Consider the following 26,604-nt stretch of genomic DNA (forward strand, 5'->3'; position numbering starts at 1 on the left):
GGTCGTGTGTTCGGGCTTACAACTCAGTGGCATGAACACGTCGGAATGGTCACGAATATGGCTACCTAGGCAAATCTCACAGCTCTTGCAGCTCTTGCAGCTTCGCCCAGCTGCGTTTGGGCTAGAGTAGACCGCACCGAGATACCGGCATGCCACCACTGATGATGGCCTGCATTGGTCAAATTTCCCTTTTCTGGCTACCACGTGGAGCCTGCATGCGTGTGCACTCATCACTCCGTCACTCGCGTCAGGCTGGCGAGATGAAGGAGCCCCGTCGTCTGTTCTCGGTGCTTGAGCAGTCCCAACGATGTCAGACGTCTCTAGGGGTTGGTCCATGCCTCCCAGCACATGCTTCGAGCACCACGCCTGCATGCTCAGCCGAGCCAGCCTACCCTTTTGGCCAGCGGCGCTCTAGGCTGCGCCCAAAAAAGTGTCTCCTTCAGGACCTCTGTTTCGGCACCGGCTCGTGTCAACGACAGCACGATGGCCATGCTATTCAACCTTTCTGTGGCGTTGTGCAGAAGAATTAGAGGCCGCCATCATGCTCCTCTAGCATCCGTAGGGCGATCGTTGGTGTTCTTGTTTTCTCTGCTAGACAATCTGTGTCTTGTGCTCTACGGCGTTCTGCTATGGAGTTCATGGCATGGATAATCACATGCTTGTTACTTGTCGTTCGTACGACAGCGTACAAGTATGATCCCGCTCTCACCGAATACAACTTGAACCAGAATCAGACGGGCGTGAACCCCTTGGATTTCTGTGAGTAAAGCAGCCATCTGATTCCGAAAGATTGAACCAAAGCAAGGGCATGAATATGTCGATTGGAGTACTTCGATCGCGGATATTTAGCTGAGACATGCGCTGACGCGACTGTTCCAGGGGGCGAATGGACCGGGCACAACTACACAGCTTCGCCAGAGAACTGGAGATTTCCATTCTACACATTATTCCTGGACCGGTTTGTCAATGGAGATCCATACAATGACAACATCAATGGAACAGTCTTCGAACGGGTCACAGACTCCAACCAGATGCGACATGGAGGCGACCTACAAGGTCTGGTCGACACCCTGGACTATTTGCAAGGCATGGGAATCAAGGTGAGCTATGAACTTACACGTCAGCGGACTTTGCGATGGTGGATCGCTAACAACAACAATTAATGCAGGCCCTTTACATCGCTGGCTCACCGTTCATGAACCAACCATGGGTATACGACTCGTACAGCCCGGTCGATTTGTCCATTCTCGATCCTCACTTCGGCACTATCGAGATGTGGAGACTCGCGATTAACGAGATCCACGCCCGCGGCATGTACGTGGTCCTCGACAACACCTTTGCAACACTGGGCGATCTCATCGGTTTTGACGGGTACCTGAACGAGTCGACCCCATTCTCGTTGCAAGAGCACAAGGTCTTGTGGAAATCGTCTCGGAGGTACATGGACTTTGACATTGGTAACAATTACAACGAAACATGCCAATATCCTCGATTCTGGAACGAGACGGGGTTTCCCATCGAAGCGGAGTACAAGGACCAGATGGAGGGCTGCTACAACAGCGACTTCGATCAATACGGTGACACTGAAGCTTTCGGTGTCTATCCAGATTATCGTCGTCAACTGTCGAAGTTCGCGTCCGTGCAGGATCGTCTACGAGAGTGGCATCCTCCTGTCCGCGCGAAGATCGAACACTTTTACTGCCTTGCGATCGCTCAGCTCGATTTTGATGGATACCGCTACGACAAAGCAATCCAGTCAACGGTCGATGCCATGGCTCTTGGAAGTGCAGCCATGCGAAGATGTGCCAGGAAATACGGCAAAGAGAACTTCTTCGTCGTTGGCGAGGTTACTGGAGGAAATGCTATGGGATCTATCTATTTCGGCCGCGGACGACAACCTGACCAGATTCCTGAGAATGTGACTGTGGCTATCGGGTTGAACCATAACTCGACCAACGCATCGCAGTACTATCTCCGGCCGCAAGAGGAACATGCTCTGGACGGTGGCGCTTTTCACTACACAGTCTATCGGACATTGACAAGATTCTTGGGTATGGACGGTAACCTGGAAGCTGGCTACGATGCGCCTCGCAATGTAAGTTTTCGCAGGTGAAAATCAATTACGACTTCATGTTCTAACGATAGACCGCAGTGGGTCGATCAATGGAATACCTTTATGTTGACGAACGACATGGTCAACGCGAACACCGGTAAATTTGACCCTCGTCACATGTTTGGAGTCACGAATCAGGATGTTTTCCGATGGCCAGCTATCGAGAATGGCGTTCATCGACAACTTCTGGGACATTTCATCACGAATCTGCTTCTACCTGGAGTGCCGAAACTTCTCTGGGGCGAAGAGCAGGAGTTTTATGTGCTTGACTCAACAAATGACAACTACATCTTCGGCCGAATGCCAATGAGCACAGCCACTGCGTGGCAAACCCATGGATGCTATGGGCTTGACTCCACGCAGTATTACAAGATGCCCTGGAATGCCACCAGGCACGGTTGTAACGACGACGGAGTGAGCGCTGATCACCGCGATCCTTCGGCGCCAGTGCGCAATATCCTTCGCCGAATGTACCACCTCCGCGAAGCGTATCCTGTTCTAAACGACGGGTTCTTCTTGCAGCAGCTCTCCAATCAGACCTGGGATGTCTCTTATCAAGGTAGCAGTGGCGTTGTCACGGAGACTGGACTCTGGAGCGTGCTGCGATCTGAATTTGTTGGCATGCAGAATCTGTCGATCATTGTGAATGAGACTGACACACCAACTTTGGTTGGCAACAACTCTACCGCAAACGGCGGACGATATGGCAACAGCAGCACCATCTTCCGCGGAAACAGCACAAGGGCGAGCAGATCAATCCCTGCAACTCCGGTCTGGCTGGTGTACTCGAATGTGAACACCAGCATGACGTACCACTTCGACTGCACTGACAACACAACTGGATTGAATACGACGTCTTTAATCGCACCGTATCCTGCAGGGACAAGAGTCAAGAACCTTTTCCACCCTTTCGACGAGCACACTTTGCTGAACAGCACGCAAGTTTTCGGGTTTGACAATTCCACAGACTTTAATGGATGTCTGGAATCGTTGACTATGGCGGCTTATGACCACCGTGCTTACGTCCCAATCAGAAAGTGGATTGGTCCCAAACCAATGATCACAAAATTCACTCCTGGACATGATGCACGTCTTTTGTCCTTGAACACCGATCCCACAGCTACCGAAGACGTCAATGTGTCAGTCGAGTTCTCCTCGGACATGGACTGCGAAAGCGTTACGAACAGTATCAGCATTTCGTCAAAAACAGAAAGCAGCGTCTCTGCTTACGTGGACCCGGACAGCGTCAGGTGCGGCTCTTTCAAGAAAGGCCCTACACCTTTGGTAGGCCACGTGCCTTCCGTTTGGTCGTGGTCTGCGACGCTGAAGGGTGTGGCCAACGGGGTCCATCGAATGACAGTCGACCATCCGAGAGCGGCTATCACCTCGGATCAGCTTACAATAAACTCGAGCACTGAGGCCCGAGACCACTTTCTGCTGCGAGTCGGTCAACCGAACAACCCGATCGTGTTCACCAGATCTGCCAACTACTCCACTGCACTGCTAGTCAAGCAGAAGGGCCAACTGATGCTGAACCACTCTGCCCCAGGATCTGATCTGTACCGTTACTCGACAGACTTCGGCGGCTCATTCTCGCAATGGATCCCTTATAGCGGAGGCTTGGACAACATCACTGACACTGGAGACAACCGCAAGACTTGGGATGGTGAGCACGTCCGTGTTGAGTACTTCAGCCGCTTCGCGGGATCGTCCAGCCATGTTCAGCAGGCAGATCTTCGCAGCAAGGCACGCAGGTTTCCTCACATGCATTTGAACGGCCCGTACAATGCCTATGGCTTCGATGCAGGCCTGGACAACAAGTTTCGTCTCACAGAAGACTACACATGGTCAAAGACATATATGGCTGAATGGAGCAACAACGGTTCTGTCACACAAATCAACATCTGGGGCATGAATCCCGACGGACAGCCCGATCAGAGCATGGTCATGGGAGATATCGATGGTGATTCCGTCTTGGATCGGCTCCCACCTTCTTCGCTCGCACCTGTCGTTCTGAACATTACAGCCCCACCACCGAAGCCCTTCATAGCATGGAAGTATGTTGTGAACGATGGCAGTCTAAGGTTCCGACTGGAGCCGACCGGCTCGATGTGGCAGCAACTTGGTCTTTATCTCACCTTATGGGTGACCCCGCTCATCACTGCCGCTCTCTCGGTATGGATCTTCGTCCGGAGCTTCTACAAGATTAAGTTCAATCAAGTTGGAATCACTGAGAAGCTTGGTCTCATCCGTTTGCTTCCATACGGATTAAGGAAGCGACTTCAGCCCATGCCTGGTGAGAAACGCGAGTCTCTCTTGTCCAAGCTCAAGCGCCAATCGCTCATCTTTTCTCGCAAGACCGAAGCAATCATGGCACAGTCCGGAGCCCGACGGAAAGTTCTCATCGCGACCATGGAGTACGACATCGAGGATTGGGCCATTAAAATCAAGATCGGCGGTCTTGGTGTGATGGCGCAGCTCATGGGCAAGAATCTCGAACACCAGGACCTGATTTGGGTTGTGCCTTGCGTTGGAGGCATCGAGTATCCAGTCGATGAAGTCGCTCTTCCAATGACCGTGGCTGTTCTCGGTCAGACCTACAACGTGAACGTGCAGTACCATAAACTGCGGAACATCACTTACGTTCTCCTGGACGCACCAATCTTCAGGCAACAGAGCAAAGAAGAACCGTATCCAGCACGCATGGACGATTTGGAGTCAGCAATCTACTACTCCGCATGGAACCAGTGTATCGCTCAGGCGCTTGGTACGTCGTGTCAAGGAAGCTCGTTCGTGCATTGCTAACTCCCTCACAGTCCGCTTCCCGGTAGACATGTACCATATCAACGACTACCACGGAACAGTCGCACCTCTATACCTTCTCCCTCGCACTATTCCGGTGTGCCTGAGTCTTCAGTAGGTCAAGCCCACGCACGTACGTTGACACCGACGCTGACTTCTCCATAGCAATGCGGAATTCCAGGGACTGTGGCCAATGCGCACGAAGAAAGAGCGCGATGAGGTTTGCTCAGTCTTCAATCTACCACCTGACATTGTTTCGGAATACGTCCAATTCGGCGAAATCTTCAACCTGCTCCACGCTGGTGCATCGTATCTGCGAATTCATCAAGAAGGGTGAGTAACACCGTAACTGCCTCTGCCGTGGCCATCGCTGACAGACCTCGTAGTTTCGGCGCCGTCGGTGTGTCAAGGAAGTACGGATCTCGAGCATATACCCGTTACCCTATCTTTTGGGGATTGAAGGAAGTGCAATCACTACAAAACCCAGATCCTTCCGACACTGCAGCCTGGGACAAGAAAGCTGTCGCCGACAAAGACATCCGAATCGACGAGGACTTCGAGCAGCAGCGCCTCGAGTGGCGTGTACAAGCACAAGAGTGGGCTGGACTTGAGCTCAACGCTAAAGCCGAGCTATTCGTGTTCGTGGGACGCTGGTCCATGTGAGTTCTTGAGAAGGCGCGACGAACTGCTTGGAAGAGTACTGACACCCTTGATAGGCAAAAGGGCATCGATCTGATCGCGGACGCATTCCCTGCCATTCTGGAGTCTCATCCTAATGTTCAGCTGATCGCCATTGGACCCGTTATCGACTTGCACGGAAAGTTCGCGGCACTCAAGCTAGACAGGCTTATGAAGTTATACCCCAAACGCGTATGCTCCAAGCCGGTATTCACAGCTTTGCCTCCTTTCGTCTTTTCCGGCGCTGAATTCGCTCTCATTCCATCACGCGACGAGCCTTTCGGCTTGGTTGCGGTCGAATTCGGCAGAAAGGGAGCACTGGGCGTCGGTGCACGAGTCGGTATGTTGAAGCTTCTCTAATCTCACACAAAGCCATAGCTAATATTCTCTCCCTAGGTGGCCTCGGTCAGATGCCAGGTTGGTGGTACACGGTCGAATCTACAACGCCATCGCATTTGCTTCACCAGTTCAAGGACGCCATCCGTGGCGCCATGGGCTCATCGCAGAAAACCAGAGCACTGATGAGGGCGCGCTCGGCAAAACAGCGTTTCCCAGTTGCCCAGTGGGTCGAGGAGTTGGAAATCTTACAATCGACTGCCATTCGAACTCACGACAGGATCGTATCGGAAAGAAATGGCTGGTCCTCCGTGACCCTTGTCCACCCACATCCAAGCATTCATCCTACACTGGCCAATGCCAGGCACGCGTCCCACGGATTTTCGGATGGTCCCGGCCATAGCGACGATGGATTCCGAAGCGGCCTTACTTCTCGCGCATCTATGGAGTCATTGCCATCACTAACAGGGTCGGACGGAGACGCAATCACCCCACTGCGACCTTCTACGCCGACCACACCTGGAGGAACCTCGACGGGTAACCGAAGCAGCTACCCTCCACCTGTACCAGACATTCCCGATCAGTATAAACGCAACTCGTTTCCCGCTTCCCGGCTCTCGCTGTTAAACGTGGTCGGAGAAAAGAACGACTTCAACCTGCAGAAGGTCGATCCATTCTTCACGGACTCGAACGGCCACTTCTATCGTCGCTTCAGTCGAAAACTGCAGGCTCTAGATGGCAAAAACTCCGAAAGCGACCACTGTATCGAAGACTTCCTAGTCAAGTCCGAGAAAGAATGGTTCAACGAGTTCAGAAACGCAAAATTGGGTATGCTCAAACAGGAGAGTACCACAACCCTAGTCACCCGGCAGTCACGCCCTGCATCAATCGCGCCCTCTGAACCTGAGACCGCCGATGGAAGCTCGATCAAGGAATCAGGCATTACCACCTCTGCTTTCGCACTGGGAGATGAGTACAAGCCACCTCGAGGTCTGGGCAAGTGGATGCAAGTCAAGGTGTTCACATGGCCACTCTACGCGTATTTCCTGGCTCTCGGTCAAATCATCGCAGCCAACAGCTATCAGATCACGTTGCTTACTGGAGAGGTCGGTCAGACAGCGACCAAGCTGTACGTCGTCGCATCCATCTACCTTCTGGCTTCTATGATGTGGTGGTACTTGTTTCGACGTTTCGCATCGGTGGTGGCTCTGTCACTACCATTCTTCTTCTATGGACTGGCGTTTTTCATCGTCGGCCTGGCTCGATTCGCTCCGACATACGTTGGCGTGGGCTGGGTACAGAATGTCGGTACTGGATTCTACGCGCTGGCCTCGGCATCTGGAGCTCTCTTTTTCGCATTGAACTTTGGAGACGAGGGCGGTGCACCTATCAAGTCGTGGGTATTGCGTGCCTGCCTTATCCAAGGCTCCCAGCAAATCTACGTCGTAGCTCTCTGGTACTGGGGTAGCTTTCTCTCCCGTCGCACCTCTGCGGGCATGACCGTCAACAGCGATCCTGTCGTTGGCACGTGGAAGGTCACAGCAATCACTCTGCCGATTAGCTTCGCACTCTGGCTAATCTGTCTCGTTATGTGGACCGGACTACCAGCTTACTATCGACAAGCACCAGGAAAGATGCCAAGCTTCTATCGCTCGATCGCGCGAAGAAAGGTCATCCTCTGGTTCTTCGTTACTGCCATTGTGCAGAACTTCTTCCTCAGTGCGCCGTATGGTCGCAACTGGTCTTTTCTATTCAGCAGCCAGCACGCCTCCGGATGGCAGGTGTTTGCGCTGGTAGCATTCTTCTTCATTGGCGTTTGGGCAGCATTCTGCGGGTTGTTTGCATATTTGTCCAAGTCGCACTCTTGGATTCTGCCGCTGTTTGCCATTGGTCTTGGAGCTCCTCGCTGGGCTCAAATCTGGTGGGGTACCAGCAATATTGGTCTCTGGCTTCCTTGGGCTCCTGGCAGCATCGAGACTGGCACAGTCTACGTTGCGAGTGCCCTGCTCTCCCGATCCCTGTGGCTGTGGCTCGGCGTCCTCGATGCCGTCCAAGGCGTTGGTTTGGGCATGATTATGCTCGGCACGCTGACAAGAACACACGTAGCATTCGCTGTTACAGCGATGCAAGTCATTGGGCCTCTCGCAACAATGCTGGGCCGCGGTGTTGGACTGAACAGACTCGGACCTGGACCCATCTCCCCAGACATCAGCGGCGGCGCGGAAGCCATTTGGCAGGCTTGGTTTTGGGTGGGCTTGATTGCTAATCTTGCGTTGTGTGTTGGGTTTTACAAATTCTTCCGAAAGGAACAGCTGACGAAGCCATGAACGATACCAATAGATGATATAATAGAGCATGATAATGTAACATGAGCATAATGGCATAGATGGGGGAAATCGGAGCATTAGCGGGCATAGCATAGATTAATCGAAGCATTGCAGACTGAGCATTACCAAACACTCCATGCCCTCGTTACATTCTGTGGATTTGCACATTTGTGACCTGCTTTACCAAACCGATTCAACAAAAGGGAATCTCATTCGCAAGTGGTGGGTCTACTGGCCAGCCGATGTTTTTCTTTCAGTCTACGTCAGGACTGACAAGCTCGCACCCATCGACCATGCCACGAACTCCGGCGAAACGACACATCTTCCAATGGCCATCGTCATATCTTTGAAACTCGACTGTGCAAGTGCTGGGCATAGCAAGATCGCCTATGCCAGTCGACTCTCCGTTGAAGAACATCACAGCTTTGCCCTTCCTTTCATCAACGCAGGTACTAAGGTCGAAGATCCGGATCTTGTAGTTCGGAAACCACGCGAGAATCATAGGGAAGAATTTGGCATGTTCTTCGCGACCCACAAAGCCGGTTTGCGAGCTCCCTGGAATACGTTCTTGTTCGCCAACGAAGTCTTGAGAGATGTATGGTGACATTGGCCCATCGTCTCCGAGCCAAGTGAGGTCACGATCGTTGATAGCGTCGACGAAGGAATAGGCGATCCATTCCAGATGCTTGACGAGGTTGCTTCCAGTCAAGGATGCTGGACTATTTATACTGGCCTGTGATGGACCGGCGCCGCCATTGAGGCTTGTTGGCGCCGATGCGTGTTGCTGGATTGTTGGCTCAGTCATCTTGAGAAAGGTGTCTCGGATCGACGCGGCGGCTGTTTGTTATGAGAAGACGGCTTCTGGAATGTTCGTTTTCGAAGCAAAGATCAAGCAAAATTTGAAGCATGGAAGGACCTGGGATTGTTAGCCAATGGGTTCCTGGTCGATTTGAGCTACCCATGGCAGAGGGTAAGTCAATCGTACACGTGAGCGTGGATACTATACTTTGGGAGCTAGAGTTCCGCGCCACAAAGCCTTGGCGTCCGCTATTGATGATTGCTAGATCGGAAGTTGACTTGTTGCTAAGTCAGAGCCTCGTCAAGAACTTTCAAGCTTATCTTTTGTTCTGCAGGTCAGAGCGAAGCACGCGACTGAGAAACTGGGAAGAGTTTGGGCAAGTGTTGGCGAGGTTGCTGATTCTCGCACATCACTGTTTTCCCCGCTGTGGTCTGAGACATGATAAGCGTAGCGTCTCCATCAACTGTGAATGAGTCGGTGCCAGCTGAAAGCCTTTCCACTGGCTCGATTGCAGCTTAGTGGCCCAAGATGCCTTGCTTCCATATCGATGCTGTTCCAAGGACTTCGCTATAGTCACGAATGAGAAATGTAACTCTCGGCAAGCCCAATGGCATGCAGCACGGGAATAGATTGAGGCAGACCCGCCGCGGAAATCGATGGGTGCAGATATCTCCCGCCTGGCGTGATAGTCGTCTTCGAAAGCTGGATAGGCGACTGACGGGTTATTCTGCAATGCACACTCCACAGCCAGCATTCGTAGATCTTTTTGGTGGAGATCCCATCCGAGCGAAGAGCTCGACTAGTATTCAAGCATTGAGAAGAGTTGTCAGCTGTACGTGAACGCTTCAGCGTGGCTGGAGCTATGCAACAGACAGGATCCCCAGGATTCTTCTGGCTCGGTAGTTGCATCGCTAACGAACTGTGCCAGATTCCATTCGAGATTGTCGCGATTCAGGTCGACCAGAGTGTCGATTGCTGCGGCAGAGCTTGAGCCAAGATGATGTGGCAAGTCGAAGCTGAGCTCCGAGAGAGCTTCTTCGAGTAGAGTTCGTATGACACCTGCTGGTTTGTACGTAGTCGCGGCAGCATTGACGACAGAGGAGAGAACGCGGAGGTTCTCGATGCATGTGTCTGATGAAACGCCTCCTATCTGACAAGACGCAATCAGTGCAGATGCGGCGGTCACCTATGAAGCGTCAGATGGTCAGAGTAAATTACGCGTGTTGTTGGAATAATGATCAACTCACATTGTGTTGCACGCAAGTAATGAATAGCTTCGTAGCATCGAACTTCCTCATGTACTCTTGATAGATACGCGTGATCGCCACGGCGGACTTACGGCAGATGTTTAAGGCATTCACCACTTCGCGTTGCCGCTGTGGGGGCATGCTAAAGTAGTTGGGTAGTCCAGCCACTCCAGGGCTCTCCACCAACGGCCAATGCAAGAGAATTATCATTGAGTGGTACTGTTGGTGCAAGAGGAGCATGTCTGGGGCTGCTGTTCGGAGATTCTCTGGCGACAAGGTGAGGCCATTGTGTAGCTGAGCGTACCAGCACTGAAGTTCCCGCATAAGAGAGGTCTTGTGTAGCCCACTGATGCGAGCTGTTTTTGTCGGCCCTGGATCGCTGTACATCCTTCCGGCAATAGACATAAGCTCTAGCAAAGCCCCGTAGACACTGCCGGTCGAGAATGCTTCACCTTTAGTGGGCTCGAAGATGTTGGCATCCTCTTGGCTCGGTGTGTCGGCATCGACTTCAATTTCTTCTGCCTTGATTGTCGTTGGACGTTGGCCGAACAGCGCCCAATAGCAATCATACACAGTACACGCCCAAAGAGTTTGTCTTCCTAGCCAAGCCTCCTGGCCCTGCGACTGAGTGTCGCAATATGATGGTGCGAGATTGAGACGCAAGTCTAGAGCTATGCGTATTGCCATTGCGTGCATCATCCAGCCGACGTTGTCTCGACCCGATCCACACTCGAGGTCACCTATAAGCAAGAGTGCGGAAATGGTAGGCAACCCTCTAGGTTGCTCGATCTCTGCATCGATCATATATTTTGCTTCTTGGTGGAAGATACTCTCGAAAGCACCGCGTGCTATCGCTTTCATGTCCTGTCGAGTCTTGTCTGAGAATCGAAAACCCATGGCAAGTTGGCACAAATGCAGCAGGCCAGAATAGTATCCCATGCTTCTCGATGTGAAGTCATCCTCGTAGGCCTTGCGATTTATCACGGGTAGGACTTGGTTGAAGCTGCTCCAGTAAAGGTTTATCAAGTAGTCGTGGGTTTCATGTGAGACAGAACGAATCAGAGCCCGTGCCCTGCGCTCATCTGGCCCCTGCAATGCACCGTCGCGTTAAGTATTGACAGTGACTCGCATTATGTCTGGCTAACTCACATCTGTACTTGGGCTCTCGGCGTCAAGCTCGTCTTGCGACAGAAGAACAGCCGAATTCGTGACCGGGCCAAAATAGAAATAACGTAGCCTTCGGTCCATGGCATTGACGCTCTTACGCGCACGAACGCTAGCGATGTGGCTGACCACGGACCCTGGAACCGTGATGGATATGTGCGCTGGACGAGACGGCAAATGTGCATCATTGACGATGAACTCAGTGATGTCTCCTGCGGTGGGACTAAGAACTTCAGGCACAGCACCTGACTGAACGCACTCATCAGCATCGCGTGGTGGCGTGGGCTGGAAATCTTGGCTATCATTAGTAGTCACTGCTGTAAGGTTACAGTCTGCCGTCGAGTCTTGCGGCATAGACATCAATCGCTGCCGCAGTGCTTGCACCTCGTCTGCGAGATGGTTGATATATTGTCGTGATCGAGGCCTGCGTGGCAATTCGTCAGTATCAATAAGTGGAATAGCTAGTACATTAGCTAACAGTCGTGAACCCACTTTTTTCTTTCATCTGAGCCAGTGAATAGACATGGGCGACTGCGTTGAAAGCAGCTTTTACAGCTTGTTTGCCCCGGGACCCGAATACACTTGTACTGCATGAGCAGTGTGACACTTTGCTCTGGACGCGCTACTCACTCTCATGCGGCCTGCGCGGCACGACACGCATGCAGCTGATGCTCGTTTGAGAGGCAGACGCGGTGCTTCGTGTGGATTTTGAGAGCTCATGTCTGAGCTCTGCGCTGGAGACGCTGCGAACATCGTGTCATATGTAGTGTAAGGGGACGAAGCCTAGCCAGAGGAAATCATATGGCAATACCATAATGCGTTACTGTCTGAGAAGGCATGGATCGTGAACTATGGAAACAGGGGACTCACTTGTGTGGGGCAATGCGGGGAAGCAGGCGCGCGGGTGCAGTAGTGCCAGCCATGCAACTTGCCACTACTTTGTACACACATTCCTTCCACGAGTACGTATTGTCTACTCAGGTAAAGCAGTATACCCCACTCTAACTTGGGAGCAGTCCTGCCGACATATGCAACTGTGTGTTGCGTTCTCGGTTCGATGCTGCTTGGAGCAATTCTGAGTGCCTGATTGGCGGGAACATGAACTCCTAGCAAGCCCCTTATTGCCGCGACCACATGTTGATATATTATTCCCGCAGAACAAGTGCACAGCCCTCGATTAATAGTGAAAGCCTACAGTTGACATTTACACCATAGACCGTTGGGAAGCGCTATATAGTTCAAATGCTTTGCTCGCTGTTGCATTCGAAACGGCGCACTGCTTGCACTTCTCAGGAAGACATTGATTCAAGTGTGTTCATCCATGGCATTGGTCGCCAGAAATGTCATGTTGATAGGAAATGTGTGGTTCTGTTTTCAATGGCATATGTTAGTCCATTATAATGCAATCCGCAACATCGAAAGTACTGACCAAAAAGCGCGAATGCTCATCACTATAGTCCGGAGCGTCGACACGGTTTATATTCGGTCCACTGCACTCCATAACTCTGCCGTTCAGGTCTTCTTCGATGACTTGATTCATGCAACGGATGATAGTATCCATGGGAGTTACATGCTCCGCAGGGAATATGTCGAACATTTCTTTCGCTGGTATGCCCGTCTTAACAAGCCCAGGACAGATGCAGTTGACTTGTATGGGTTCCTTTCTGGCTTCAAGTATGAGCGCCATGTTGCGTGCTAGGCCTACGATCTAAGCCGAGCAAAGAATTCAGCACTCCTTGTTCAATAGACTTTTGTGAGCACACTAAGGAGAACTCACACCGTGTTTTGCCGCTCCATACAGCGGTAGTGCAATATTCGGGTAGAGGCCTGCAGTACTGCTAGTCATGACCAGCTTGCCTGCTCCAGTCTTGTTCTTTCGGAAATAGAACAGCGCGAGATATGATGAGTACACTGCGCCGTACAAATCTACATCAATAACGAGGACATCTGGCTTCGGCGGGCGCTCGACATCGAGCTTTGCTGGTGGGTCCAGGTAGGGAATTCTGTCGCCAATTCCGGCGTTCGCCCAGACAAGATCAAGTCTGCCCCATGACTTCCATACCGATTCGAACGCAACAGCTTGAGCCTCATAATCCACAACATTGGCGCGAAAGTAGGAGACCTTGCCGGAGAACGTTTCCTCCAACGCCTTGCCTCCCTTGTCATTGATGTCCAGGATCGCTACTTTCCAGTTCTTTTGAGCAAGATCCTCGGCCAGCGCAAGTCCCATACCGCTAGCACCACCGGTGATGACGGCGACAGGCGAATCTGATGCCATGTTAGGTTGTCAGATGTAGGTAGAAGCAGGGAAATCTCATGCCAAGCAACGCTGCACTATGGTTGACAACATGCACTGAACGTGACCTAATTAGTAAATATAGACAGAATCCGGAGTTCAAGGCCCGACCAATTTCCGGGCTGCCAGATCACACTGTGAACTGAATCTGGTAATAGTCAGGCTAATGATATCCGTAGCACGTGACCGTTAGAGTTCATGGCCTTCGTTGAGCTTCCCTGACCACACAGAAGGTGGATTATGCGTGGCGTTGCAAGAGAGAAACGTATCTTGTGGTAAAGTATTCTGAGCGCAGTCAGGCTCTTGGTATCTCTGATGTCTCTGGTGCGTCCCTGCTCAGCTGCGAGTCGAATTGCATTCGTGGAAGCAAGTGTCACAAGCAGAAACAGTCGAAAGAAGGGTCATCAAGCATGATCCGCTCTCAATATTATTCATGAAACAGCATACGCGGCTACTTCCAGTACTAAGACACGCTGAACCCTTTCCACCGAGGCTCACTAGATTTGCAATCGTCCAAGATGCTGCGATAAGCGCCAATACCACCGACGAAGAATTGCAGCTCTCGTTTCTTGCCGGCTATGTTGCTGCCATCGACCCAAGTTGGGGCGTCCAGTTTGGTGAACAATGTCGCGTCAGCGATGGAGTGACACATGGCCATCCACTGATCTTCCGCTTCTTTGGCAGCCTCGATCGTCCTTCCAAGGCCACCAGGATGTGGCATTGCGTCGCGTATCATGGCTGTGACAAAGTCGACTACTGTCTCTGCGATCGGAATGTTGTTTCCAAATGCACCGTAAGGTCCCAAGATCATGAAGAAATTGGGGAATTCCGCGACCGAGCAGCCCAAGTAACTCCTTGTGCCATCGCTCCAACGTTCGTTAAGCGTCTCGCCGCCACGGCCTTCGATTGACACGCGGCGGTAGCTGCCGTCCATAGCATCGAACCCAGTGGCCAGGATCAACACGTCGAGCTGATGTAGCTTGCCATCGGAGGTCAGTATTCCCTCAGCGGTGATCTGATCGATTGGGGACTTTCGCAAATCAACGATGTCAACCCATGAATTGTTGAAAGTCTGGTAGTATCCGGCGTCGGAGAGTGGGCGTCTTGCAAAAAGATCGTGTGGTGTCAGAGCTTCTGCTTTGGCCGGGTCCTTCACAATCTCCTTGATCTTGCTACGGATGAAACCGGCAGCTGCTTCATTAGCAGCAGGGTCCGCCACAATATCGGCGAAAGTGCCAAACATGAAGCGAAGGCCACCGCCCTTGTTCCAGGCGTCTTGGAACACCTTCTGGCGAGTCGCTTCATCCACGCTTCCGGTCAGAGTCGTGGCCTCTTCGAATCCAAAGCCCATTCGACTGCCGGAGATGCGTTTCCAAGTGCCAGGCCAATCCTGCACGAGCTCCTGGAGATCTTCTGGAGGTATGGGACCGTCACCATTCGGGACAGTATATTGCGGATGGCGCTGGAACGAAGTGAGATTATTACAGACACCTGCTTTACCAAGCTCTGTAATAATTTGGACCCCGGTGCTACCGTTGCCAATGATACCCACCTTCTTATCGCGAAAATCGAAGTTTGTCGGGAACCTGGCAGAGTGGAACAATTTGCCTCCAAAATCATCAAGTCCCTTTATGTCTGGGTAATTGGTCTTATTCAACAGACCCATGGCTGATACCAAGTACCGTGCCTCGATAAACCTTTGAGAAGTTTCTACTCGCCAGGTCGCTGAGCCTTCGTCGAAGGCAGCACGTCGTAGCTCGGTGTTCAAGTTGATACGATCTTGCACCTTGTGCTTGTCGACGACATACCGCAAATACGACATAATGTCATCTCGATTGACAAAGCGATTCTTTGCAGGGAATTCCTGCAAGTCGTCTTGAGAGAATCGGTAGAATGGGGCTCCAGAGTCAGACATAGCTCCGGGATATCGGTTCCAGTACCACGTTCCGCCAATATCAGTGCCCATTTCGATCAGTATAACATTGTATGCTTGGCCAACAAGAGAACACAACTGATAGATACCAGAGAATCCAGCACCGACGATGAGGACCTCGGCATTTCTGGTTTCGGCGTGCATGTTTGTGTAAGTTTCGTGATCAAGAGGGCAGTGGGAAACGTTCAGAACCAGTTTCCGCAGAATCAAAATTCAAGATCCAATGAGATGTGACGATGCCTAGTAGATGGCTCTGCATGAGGTTATGCTTCAGTGTGTGGAATTCATTTTCCGTATACCACAACGCTGTGCTTTGAAGCTGGGAGAATGAACTCCGATGTGCCGTATTTGATCAGCCATTATGCGCGTGGTCGATCAGCAAGAAAACACAGGCTTATATGCTTGCACTCAGAATCAACGTCTCGAAAGCATGCCGCCGAGCCTCCAAGACCTTGCTGATTCTATCGATCAGGCTACCAGAGATGGCCAGTTGCCCGGAGTCGTCCTTGCAGCGGTCGACAAGTCTGGTACCGATGTATTCTCGCACGCATCTGGACCTCTGTCGGTGACAGATCCCAGCCAGGCCTCCATCAGCCTGGACTCGGTATTTGCGCTGGCATCTTGCACCAAGCTCGTGACAACCATTGCCGCGCTTCCATGCGTAGACCAAGGTCTGGTGGAACTTGACCTGCCTCTGGACAAACACTTGCCGGAGCTCGCGGCACTTCAACTAATCGCTCCGGACGAGACGGCTAAGAATGGTTACGTGCTGCATGAAGCCAAGAAGGGCATCACTCTGCGCGAGCTACTGACACACACTTCTGGCGTCGCCTATGACATGCTCAGTCCACAACTGCAAGCGTGGCAGACTGAGCACCGCGGGCAACCTTCGCTGGCATTTGTCGGCAAGTTCTTTGGCGCTATGGATGTTCCCCTGATCTTTGAAAGAGGTCAGTCTTGGATGTACGGGGCATCACTTGACTGGGTCGGTATTCTCATCGGACGGCTCTCCGGCATGTCATTTTCGGCTTTTTGCGCAAAGAATATATTTGACCCTCTGGGAATGACTGCGACCACCTTTCACCTAGAGTCCAGTGATAGCATCCGCAGCCGACTGGTGCCCATGTGCACTCGTACTCCCGAAGGCAATCTCATCGCTGGAGGGTTTCAGCTGGCCGATCCCGCTGTGGACGACCTGGGTGGTCTAGGATTGTATTCGTCGGCACGCGATTATCTCCGTCTCCTCCAGGACTTGGTGCAAGACAAGTCATCGCTGCTGAGCTCTGCTATGGTGGAGGAGTTGTTCATGCCCCAGCTGCCCGATGGAAACTCATCACTGGCCGATATGAAGCGATTTGGGCCACTCCTGTGGGGCTTCTACATGTCCGACTCTGAGCCACTTGTGAACCACGGCCTCGGTGCGATCGTCACCACAGGCGACAACGCCACGTCCGGGACACCGGCGGGCGTTTTGCGATGGTCTGGCTACACTGGTCCTTTGTGGGCCGCGAGCAGGAAGTTGGGTGTGGCATGGCTTCTGGCGACCCAAATAACACCGTTCGGAGACAGTAAGGTTGGGGCTGTTGCCGAGACGTTTTCGCGCGCGGTGTTCAATCAGGCTGGAGCAGAAAGATCCTAGAAAGGCGCAATTTTGTATGTGCGGCTGAAGAGGCGGCCTGCGACATAGTATCAGCGCCAGATGTGTGTAGTGACTGCCTCCATCTCCAAACAGACGCGTTCCTGCTTCAATGATCCCCTCAGCCCTTGCTCGTCGGCCCGAAAGTTGGCGCGATCTGGGATCGTCGCAAGTGGCTGCACTACACCTCTCGCCCTGTGAGCACAGCCTACCGCTCTTCCTCTCGGCCACAACGTGTATCTCATGCAATATGAGTGCGAGCAAGCCTACCGCAGCGTTTAGCGTCGTCAAAGGATCATGATGCTGCGCCGCAATCATGCCCCTACCTGGTTTCGAATATGGACGCCGCCAGTTGACGTTCAGACGCCGTGTTCAGGAAGACATATAAGACAGCTAGCCGCACGCTGAAGTTCAGTATTCGGTATCATGACTAAGATGGACTTACCGGGTAGCGCAAGACAGCATAGAGTGGCTTTTATTTCTGGCCACATTGACCTGCCTGAAGGACAATTCCTAGAGCACTACCAGACAGCACTAGACACTGCCATCGCCACACACGATGAATTCATCCTTTCCAATGCCGGAGGTGCAGATAGCCTTGCATTGCAGTACCTTCTTCAACACGACGTCGAGCCTTCCCGGATCACGATTTACATCCATAACCCGCCCGAGCACCGCCAGAAGAACTCGAACGCGACGATGCGGGCAGTCGATGAGCTGCGTACCAGAGACGCTACACTCGAGAAATATCGGAACCAGGGCTTGAATGTGCAGGTCATCAATGGATGGCACACGCAACGGGATGCTGCAATGACCGCGGCGAGCGACTATGACATCCTCTGGGTTCGGTCAGACGAAGAGACGAAGCTGCTGTATGGGCAAAACTATCGACCTGATCGGATAAGTGGGACACAAAAGAACAGGAACAGAAGAGATGACGCCGCACAAGGGGGCGATGAGCCGCAAGCTGATGATTGGCAAAAACTTGCAAAAGAAAAAGATCGTGTTCCGGGTTTCGAACCCACGACCAGACAAAGGGAAGGGTCTGCGTAACAGACAGACTCATCGAGTCCACTACGAGCATTTTATCTTATGCTGAATGAGCTACTTCCCTGACTAAGCCAACTTTCGTTCGCAATATAAATGCTAAATGCACCTGGCACTTCCACTAGACAGACTTCAGTCGCGCGGCCGACTACGAAAGCGGCAAGTCATGCTGCAATTCGAGATGCATCATCGATGGCTCACTCAGCGTACGTTACACGTGTTCTTGCATCAGCGACCGAACAAGTTGCACACTATGTGTGGCTGCAGATCGCAGACAGCTCTTCACAAAGTCGGGATGGCACTCACTTCGATGCGCACCGAGGAAGCTCTCGGCCCTCACAATACTGCACGCAAATATCTCGTATGGTGAACGTGGCTGCACGCAGTAGGTAAGATGACCTTTGTAGAAGCACAAGAGCACCTGGTCTCCGTACAGTATGTTTCTTCAGAGGCGAAACATGATTTGAGTGAAGTAGGTAGTGGTGATGAATCTAGCAATATCACATTTGCGATGCAGCAAACACCATGTTGGCAGTGTTGAGACCCAGCACAGCTTCGATCTTGCAGAACGTATATCGTCGTCATTCACTTGACACTAGCTCATGCTTCAGCCAAGCCTTCCAGCCATCCTGCAAAACAACGTCTTCCCTCCGCATCTCCAAATCTCCCTCACTGCGACGACACAGCATCCACACATCATGCCTGAATCACGCTCGAGAGAGCACTTGGTGTGGATTGACTGTGAGATGACGGGGCTGAACAAAGACAAAGACACCATCATGTCGCTCGCGTGCTACATCACCGACTACGAGCTCAACCTCCTCGACGACACCGGCTACGAAGCTGTGATCCACCATACGAAAGAGCAACTGGACCAAATGGGAGAGTGGTGTACAGATCATCACGGCTCGTCGGGACTCACACAACAGTGCCTCGACAGCACGACCACGGCCGAACAAGCCTCGGAGGAGCTGCTGGCATACATCAAGAAGTATTGCCCAGAACGCAAGAAAGCTCTGCTGGCCGGCAACACTGTACATGCGGACAAGGTCTTCCTCAGTCAAGAGCCATGGAACCCAGTCGTGAGGCATCTACATCACAGAATATTTGATGTCAGCGCGATCAAAGAGGCGGCGAGGAGGTTTGCGCCGGAAGAGGTGCTGAAGAAGAGCCCGTGGAAAGCAGGAAAGCACATGGCAAAAGAGGACATACTGGAGAGTATCGAGGAGGCGAGATGGCAGAGGGATACATTCTTCGCGCCGAAGACGAGCGCCGCCGCGGGTGCTGGATGACTGGCACCGGCGCGTCACTGGAAAGGAAACGAGATCTTGAAGAGTGTCAAAGCCATCACGGGCAAGAGGACTCTCTGGACACATGCGAGCAAACACGGACATACGTTGCTATCGCCTAGGAAGGGATATGCCCGCGTTCTCAGCTGGCTGCCGATCGCAGCGCGAGTACTGGCACACAAGCGATTCCCTCGGTAGTGACGGGCCTCTGAAGCTACTGGTCTACCACGAGTGATGCACTATCATCCGGATGATCGAGCCAGAGCAAGCGCATCGAATTGATAAATGCTGGAGCCAAAGCGTTTGCTGTCACCTTCGACTCTCTTCGTAAAAAATGCCCTGGTGAGCTACGCTCAGTTGCTGCGAGGGATCACGACTGTTGTCATCTCAACGGCGAAGTCCACGCCGCTCATTCACCTCCTCTGTACGCTCGAAAGCTCAACGACACTGGCCATCGTCTCTTGCAAGAATTTGGAGCTACAGTTCTTGACTTCTTGGCGGCGATACAAAGCTCAGCTAGAAAGGATCTTCGCAGCGAGAGACGACTTTCGCAAACATAGCAGCACGGCAGCAGATCAGATAGCTGGTCGCTGTTTCATTGTAGAGTTCATTTGGTTTGAGCATCTCAGACAGTGGGACGGACATGGGCACGTGTTCGCGCGTTCCTAGCGTCTATGGACCCTCGAAACAACGCGTCCTGGCGCCTAGACGTCATATCGGCACCCTTGTGCCCACGAATATAACAAACTCAGGTCCCTGGGCTGTCTCTTCATTCCAATCTCATCCATAATTCGTAGTCCAAAAGACACAGGTAGACTGTCACAGCCATGCCCTCAGACTTCCTCTCCAAATTCAACGCGCAGACGTTCACAGGTCCATACGAGTACCTGTGCGTCGACCCGCCTGAATGGGCGGAGGAAGACGACGCAGACAACGAAGGCGATGAAGACAGCGGAATCGAATCAGATGGCTCCAATTCGGAAGCGGACTTCTTCAAAGAACCAGCTGCAGATCACCCGACTCACAAATGGATTCTCATGCGTGAAGGCCTCGATTTACTGGTCCAAAACTGCCATGAGGCAATGCAGCGCAATCCCGACAATTACGGAATGCACGTCTTTTCAGACTACTGGGCATACGCCATCATTGATCTCATCGAGACACTCGTACTGTCATCACTATTCACTTTCCGGCGATTCGACTGACTTGTTCGATTTAGTGCAAACCCGCCGACACCGCGTTCAAAGCCAAAGACCTCCACCAGGCTTGGGCTGTTGTTGCTGCACTTGGCCACTTCCTCAACCACAGGACCCAGAAGCATATGTGGCTGTTTGCCGAGGGCGACCAAGTGCAACTCCTGGCAGACATTCTTGGACGCACGATCCTTACGGCCCTCGATGCAGTTCAACAGGTCGGTCAATTGAAGAAAGACTCGGAATTCAAAGATCTCGGCGTGGTCATGGGATCGTTTTTCAGTGCGCCTTCAGCAGAGTGGGAAGATATCGAACTCGTTCTTGAGGATGTTTCTGGGACGAACTGGCGAGAAGCGATTGTGGCGTACGCATTGACAGCCGGGATAAATTTGCGCGAAGTCGGAGTCGCGGATGTTGAAGGTACGTTGGGCACTGCGCTCCCGGAATCGTTCAATCTTGAGACTCGTGATTGGAAACTCTCGTCTTCGGTAAGACTATGGCAGAACGGTTGCGCGAACGCTGAGCTGACAAATCGACTGCAGTTGGACTCATACTGGCACCATCACATGAACGCGCCTATCCGAGGTGGGAAGAGCTTCAACATTTGTCAGTGGACACGACAAGAGAGAGCAAAATGGCACTTTGACCACGAAGACCCTCTGAAAGATTACCCGGAAGATGTGATCAAGTCGGGCGAGCTTGTACCCGCATGATCGTGCCTTGTACGGAACGGATCTGCATGATATGTTCTCGATGTACGATATGTTAGATATTTGGCTGCTCTCTGGAACTGGAGCCCTGGCGGACAGCTGAGCAGTAATACTGGCAATATCCATTTCACAAGTCACTCAATCCTCCTCCGGAGGCGCATAGTCTCCAGGCAACACGATCAGCTCCTCATTGCCGTCCAGATAGTACCAGCGATTGAAGCGCTCGGGCTTCTGCGCAGCTTGACCATACGTCGACCATCTGGGAATTTCCAACTCGTCCCATACGCTCCCCGGCTCGACGTAGCTATTGTTGTATTCCGCTGAGCTAGTCTGGTTGTAATTGATCTCATTACTGTCGACTTCGCCAGCGACCAGTTCTTTCCACCACTCATGCGATTCGGCAATAATGGAAGATGTGAACGTCGCGTTTTGGTAGTTCTCCCCGGCAATTGTGAGTGTGCCGTCGCCACGGGGAACTTTGTACGTCTGTGAGGATGCTGATCAGCTGGGAGACCTCGTGAAGGCTGTGCAGAGTCACTTACTCGGAACCACTGTCTATAGCTTCCTGCGACACCAGGTCGATATTGTTCAAGATCCTGGATCTCGTTGACATACGGCGCCAAAGGGTCATTGACATCGATGACCAAGATTTTCCAATCTGTCTCATCGCCGTCGATGACAGCGAGTCCTCCCAGGATCTTCACCTGCTTGATCTGTCCAACATATCCAATATCTTGCCCAATGTCAAAGGCATCAACTGGATCATTGTCGCCGGGAAAATTTGTGAAAGAGTGATTGAAGTTAGGACTTTCCCATGTCTGCGGGATCGAGCCATACAAGAACGGGTAGGAGCGATGCGGCCAGATACTTTCCACAAACCGCGGCCCCTCTTCATTGTCATCGTGGAAGATCGGGTTCAAAGGCTCATCGCGGCGAATCTCAATCTTTCCGTCTTCCCAGCGAGGTATCTCAACGACAAAATTCACAATGGACGCGTTTCCTTGTTGTGGATACAGAGCAACATCATGCCAGAAGGAAGCCGGCTTGCCGTCGACCTTGAGGTGGAGACGGTAATCTAAGGTGTTGCGTCCGCCCGTTTCCGTGAGGCTGTATTGCTGAGCGCTGACGAGAAGCGCCGGCAATGTTGCAAATAAAGTTCGTGAAAGCATGTTGGCAATTGTAAAGATTATACCAGCAATAGGCCTGCTGTTGTATGTTCACTCCATTTATATACAGTCGAACTGTCGCACGAGAGTTCCAGATGGTTCGTGGTTGGCGCCATATTTGCTAAGAAGCATCGAAGACACTGTGGCCACTCATATCGCGTGCTAGGAGGCGAAGCCTGATATCAAGACCTCACTACCAGATCACAGCTCTCCAGGATGCGAAATGGCGCCCACGTGCTAGCTATGGCACGCGACATTTGCAGGTCGCAGTCCTACCAAGACTGCCGCGTGGGTCCTAAACTTGGCGTGACGGAGGCGACCTCTCGGGCCAAGCACGAGCGTCTTGTGGATCCTGTTCGATTTTGGGACAAGTGCGAGAATGAAGTGGTTATTCAGCCCGCATCAGAAGCAGACTGCTGACCAGGCCGAAGTGCCGCGAGCTGATCAACAAGCGCGATCGCTCCTTCCATGTCGTCTTTGTTGTACAGGAACAGGCCTTGTAATGCAGCAGTGCTCACATTGCCTACCAGGTCCAGTTCTTTGGCTCTCTGCACGAATCGTTCTCTGCCTTGGCCGCTGGGGTCCTTGTCGGCGTAGAAGCGATCCCAAAGCCTTGCCATCTGCCACTCTGTAGCGTTTCCGAGATACAGCGTCATGTCCACTCTGCCTGGCCGTATGAGGGCATCGTCCAGTCGGTCGATGTGATTCGTGGTCATCAAGATAATGCGCTCTTCAGCGCTAGCTACGCCGTCAAGCGCATTCAGCAAGCCGGAATAGGTGACATTGGCGCCTGCATATCCGTCACCATCTACCTGGCGGCGATTGGCAAAAGCTGCGTCTGCATCTTCTAGTAGAACCAGGGTACGCGCGGGCAGATTCAAAAGAAGGTGGTTCAATTTGTCGTCAGTCAGACCGCGTTGACTCAAGCTGAGCATTGCAATATTGTAATCAAGCTCGCCAGCAAGTGCTTGCACAAAGGATGTCTTCCCTGTCCCTGGTGGTCCGTATCTGTATATGTGTTCAGTGAAAATCCTACCAAGCCGATGACAGACCTTACAGTAGATAGCCTCGACGGTACGGGATGCCACGGTCAAGGTACCAGGTTCGAGCGTTGAGGAATTCCTGTACATCATGCAGAATGCGATCAGATAGACCTTCTTCCAAGACAACAGAGTTAAAGGGTCTACGTCGCTTTGGCTGTCCGGATTCTTCCCAGCCCATGTTGCGGGTGGTATAGACTACAGTCTTGCCCTCAGTCCTTTGCATGGCCATGGCTTGCGCTTCGCGGAAAATGTCTTCGAAGACATGCCGATAGGCGTACAGGGTTGTCAGCTTCACGGTCTCAAAAGGCTGGCCAGTGTTATCGAAACTCCGTCCAACACGCTCTCTGTTGACGGCAATGAAGGCATTCTTGTAGCGCAAAATGTGACGCCCATGGCCAGGAACCAGAGCGAAAGCCGTCTGCACCGATCCGCCTGCAGTCTTGACGACTTCAGTGTTGATCTGAAGATGATGCAGACCTGGAGTGAAGCGGCGGATGATGGCCTCCAGCGCACCAACCTGCTTGCGAGATCCGGGAGGAGCAAGTTGACTCTGATAATGGGTGGTCATCCAGTCCAGGACCCACGGATACGACTTGTCGTGTCTGGTGATCTCTAGATCTACCAGCATTCGATGCCGCAGCAAATCGCCAGCTCTCCTCAGACCCTGCGCGCCATATCGCATGGCAGCTCCCAGGCCGGCCAGACCAAATCCTGCAGTGAAGAAGGGGTTACTCAGCAGCTGCGACCAGACGGAGCCATCGCCACTGCCGGCGTCGGCCAGCTGTTTGATGGCATCTTGTTTGGCCGTTCGCGGGTCGGGCGGCGGTGATGGCACTGATGGCGGCTGTGCGACGCTCACTGGTGCATGTTGATCCATGAAACAGCAACATCGGGCACAAGTTCGACGCGTCGAAAAGTCCAAACGGACGCTCCTATCGCCAAGCTTTTGCGGCGCAGGGATCGCCCCTGCTAGAGCGACGCTAATGCCGCTGGCGCGATCTGGGCCTGCCTTGTCTCCCATAGAAGTACTTGCTCTGCTACACGTCTCCTGTGCACAACACACCGACAACGACGGCCGTGTTTGCACTCCGATGGCTTCCGCGGCACATGGCCAACAAGTCACCGTCGACAAGAGTTACTTTGACGCATTGCTGCGCAGGTTTGTCGATCTCCCGTTCTCCATCCGCGACTCATGAGATAGCGCTGCTATCAGTGCATGCGATTAGGCGCTGACCTGTTTGTGTGGCGCAGAGCAGATTTTGTGAGTATACTCTCTGCCCGCTTGGGGAACAGATGTTCTGTGTCCACAACACCGCAGCTAACATGTCGTTCAAGCACACCTCTCGCCAAGATCCAACTTGCGTCACTATCAAGAGGACTGAATATGATGGCCTGGTATGCCCTCGCACTCGCGACTTGGTGGCCGCGCTAATACGATCATTTTGGGCAGCTCCGCGAGTCTCGAGAGTACCATGCCCTCAAAAGTGCCCTGTACTCGGGCGGCATCACTCCGGATACTTTATGTCTCCTGATTGCTGGCAGCATGCCGCCTGAAGAACAGAAGATCGACACCTTCGGACCTGAGGCGTGGGCTGACGAGTTCGACGATGGACTGCCAACGCGTCTGCATCCAGAGCCACCAACTTTGAATCGCCATGCGTCTTACAGCTCTGCACCGTGGAAATCTGGTGCGTCAGCTCCTTTTCATTCAGATTCTGCCATCGGCGGCTTCCACAACGGAGCACGCCAGCATTTCTCAGCGTCGAAGCAGCCACCTTTCAACAACGTGTCTGCTTCTCAGCGTCATGCCAGTTATGGCGGTCCTGCTTTTTCGATCGTGGATGGTACCGAAGCTGATAGCTTTATGGACGAGGGAAACGACATCGAAGAAACACCTGCTGGACCTGAACAACCCCTTCGAACACTTTACTTTACAGGTTTTGGCACCCGTACGACTTATCGCGACCTGCTCTCTGTCATCAAAGGTGGCAAGCTGCTCACTGTCTCCATGCGGTCCGAGAAAAGCGCAACTGTAACCTTCCTCGATGCTGCTTCGGATTATCTTGCATGGGTGAAGCGCAACGACATCTACCTACACGGCAAGCGTGTCGAGGTGAGATGGGCTGAACGTCAGTTCACCCTCAATTCGCACATCCAGAACAAGATCGACACTGGCGCCACCCGCAATATCCTCATCCGCAATGCCGCGGAGAAGGGGCTCACCGAAGCACGTATTCGTGACGATTTGGAGCACATTCACAACTTGGTGGTCATCGACGTCAAGTTTCGCGATGGCAATGCGTACGTGTACACGAATGCGGTGCACAATGCTCTCTTCGCTAGGACTTGCATGATGAGTCGGACGACGTACCGTGGGTGCAAGATCTCGTTCTTCCCCGATGAGTGCGACGTGCCTCTACCAACCCGTGCTATTGCGCCGAAAGTCGCGCCAAAGGGTCCCACAGTCAAGAATGTGACGCTGAACAACCGCTTCGATATGCTCGACGTCGACGACCAGAGTTCATCTGATCGTAGCAGCAACGAGGAGAATCGTACACCAAGGCGGTCGTCCTCGTTTGACAACGACGAAGATGACGATGCCATAGGACTGACCACTCGACATGGGGTCAGTCTTCAATTTCTGGAATGCGACAGCAATGCTTGAGCTTGCATTACCCTAATCACAAGCTCCTTCCCGACTGAAGCATTCTCCTTGGAAAGCGACGGCTTGCCTGGGCGACTACGCTTTACTAAATGCTGGCGCAGCCTCGCGCAACGCAGTACATGATCTCGATGGATTGGAGTACAGAACAGGCGTTTTGGTT

The 26,604-nt window shown here is 52.5% G+C and overlaps 12 protein-coding genes across 12 annotated transcripts; 6 read left to right on the forward strand and 6 right to left on the reverse strand.

Annotated features, from left to right (window-relative positions):
- Positions 1-629: 629 nt before the first annotated feature.
- On the forward strand, positions 630-8,256 carry CKM354_000193000 (uncharacterized protein; the record flags this gene model as incomplete). Its single annotated transcript, XM_044797066.1, has 9 exons — positions 630-759; positions 880-1,100; positions 1,169-2,095; positions 2,153-4,880; positions 4,930-5,029; positions 5,081-5,248; positions 5,302-5,574; positions 5,632-5,933; positions 5,990-8,256. 9 exons carry the CDS (start codon positions 630-632, stop codon positions 8,254-8,256), a joined length of 7,116 nt encoding a protein of 2,371 aa, XP_044653001.1.
- Positions 8,257-8,509: 253 nt separating this feature from the next.
- CKM354_000193100 (uncharacterized protein) lies at positions 8,510-9,061 on the reverse strand (the record flags this gene model as incomplete). The annotated part of the gene is made up of 1 exon (XM_044797067.1): positions 8,510-9,061. The coding sequence occupies one exon, from the start codon at positions 9,059-9,061 to the stop codon at positions 8,510-8,512; it is 552 nt and encodes a 183-aa protein (XP_044653002.1).
- Positions 9,062-9,881: 820 nt separating this feature from the next.
- CKM354_000193200 (uncharacterized protein) lies at positions 9,882-12,219 on the reverse strand (the record flags this gene model as incomplete). The annotated part of the gene is made up of 5 exons (XM_044797068.1): positions 9,882-10,241; positions 10,303-11,391; positions 11,452-11,890; positions 11,959-12,053; positions 12,097-12,219. 5 exons carry the CDS (start codon positions 12,217-12,219, stop codon positions 9,882-9,884), a joined length of 2,106 nt encoding a protein of 701 aa, XP_044653003.1.
- Positions 12,220-12,771: 552 nt separating this feature from the next.
- Positions 12,772-13,744, reverse strand: CKM354_000193300 (uncharacterized protein; the record flags this gene model as incomplete). The annotated part of the gene is made up of 3 exons (XM_044797069.1): positions 12,772-12,834; positions 12,896-13,174; positions 13,244-13,744. 3 exons carry the CDS (start codon positions 13,742-13,744, stop codon positions 12,772-12,774), a joined length of 843 nt encoding a protein of 280 aa, XP_044653004.1.
- A 481-nt stretch (positions 13,745-14,225) lies between these two features.
- Positions 14,226-15,839, reverse strand: CKM354_000193400 (uncharacterized protein; the record flags this gene model as incomplete). The annotated part of the gene is made up of 1 exon (XM_044797070.1): positions 14,226-15,839. One exon carries the CDS (start codon positions 15,837-15,839, stop codon positions 14,226-14,228), a length of 1,614 nt encoding a protein of 537 aa, XP_044653005.1.
- A 286-nt stretch (positions 15,840-16,125) lies between these two features.
- CKM354_000193500 (uncharacterized protein) lies at positions 16,126-17,334 on the forward strand (the record flags this gene model as incomplete). The annotated part of the gene is made up of 1 exon (XM_044797071.1): positions 16,126-17,334. One exon carries the CDS (start codon positions 16,126-16,128, stop codon positions 17,332-17,334), a length of 1,209 nt encoding a protein of 402 aa, XP_044653006.1.
- Positions 17,335-17,757: 423 nt separating this feature from the next.
- On the forward strand, positions 17,758-18,384 carry CKM354_000193600 (uncharacterized protein; the record flags this gene model as incomplete). Its single annotated transcript, XM_044797072.1, has 1 exon — positions 17,758-18,384. The coding sequence occupies one exon, from the start codon at positions 17,758-17,760 to the stop codon at positions 18,382-18,384; it is 627 nt and encodes a 208-aa protein (XP_044653007.1).
- Positions 18,385-19,076: 692 nt separating this feature from the next.
- On the forward strand, positions 19,077-19,670 carry CKM354_000193700 (uncharacterized protein; the record flags this gene model as incomplete). Its single annotated transcript, XM_044797073.1, has 1 exon — positions 19,077-19,670. The coding sequence occupies one exon, from the start codon at positions 19,077-19,079 to the stop codon at positions 19,668-19,670; it is 594 nt and encodes a 197-aa protein (XP_044653008.1).
- An 824-nt stretch (positions 19,671-20,494) lies between these two features.
- Positions 20,495-21,573, forward strand: CKM354_000193800 (uncharacterized protein; the record flags this gene model as incomplete). Its single annotated transcript, XM_044797074.1, has 3 exons — positions 20,495-20,833; positions 20,887-21,348; positions 21,403-21,573. 3 exons carry the CDS (start codon positions 20,495-20,497, stop codon positions 21,571-21,573), a joined length of 972 nt encoding a protein of 323 aa, XP_044653009.1.
- A 135-nt stretch (positions 21,574-21,708) lies between these two features.
- CKM354_000193900 (uncharacterized protein) lies at positions 21,709-22,739 on the reverse strand (the record flags this gene model as incomplete). Its single annotated transcript, XM_044797075.1, has 2 exons — positions 21,709-22,056; positions 22,113-22,739. The coding sequence occupies 2 exons, from the start codon at positions 22,737-22,739 to the stop codon at positions 21,709-21,711; spliced, it is 975 nt and encodes a 324-aa protein (XP_044653010.1).
- Positions 22,740-23,128: 389 nt separating this feature from the next.
- Positions 23,129-24,656, reverse strand: CKM354_000194000 (uncharacterized protein; the record flags this gene model as incomplete). Its single annotated transcript, XM_044797076.1, has 2 exons — positions 23,129-23,744; positions 23,794-24,656. The coding sequence occupies 2 exons, from the start codon at positions 24,654-24,656 to the stop codon at positions 23,129-23,131; spliced, it is 1,479 nt and encodes a 492-aa protein (XP_044653011.1).
- A 446-nt stretch (positions 24,657-25,102) lies between these two features.
- Positions 25,103-26,444, forward strand: CKM354_000194100 (uncharacterized protein; the record flags this gene model as incomplete). The annotated part of the gene is made up of 2 exons (XM_044797077.1): positions 25,103-25,174; positions 25,230-26,444. 2 exons carry the CDS (start codon positions 25,103-25,105, stop codon positions 26,442-26,444), a joined length of 1,287 nt encoding a protein of 428 aa, XP_044653012.1.
- Between the last annotated feature and the right edge of the window lie 160 nt (positions 26,445-26,604).

Source organism: Cercospora kikuchii, assembly GCF_019650295.1.
Source record: "Cercospora kikuchii DNA, contig_00001, whole genome shotgun sequence".
Taxonomy (NCBI): Eukaryota; Fungi; Ascomycota; class Dothideomycetes; order Mycosphaerellales; family Mycosphaerellaceae; genus Cercospora; species Cercospora kikuchii.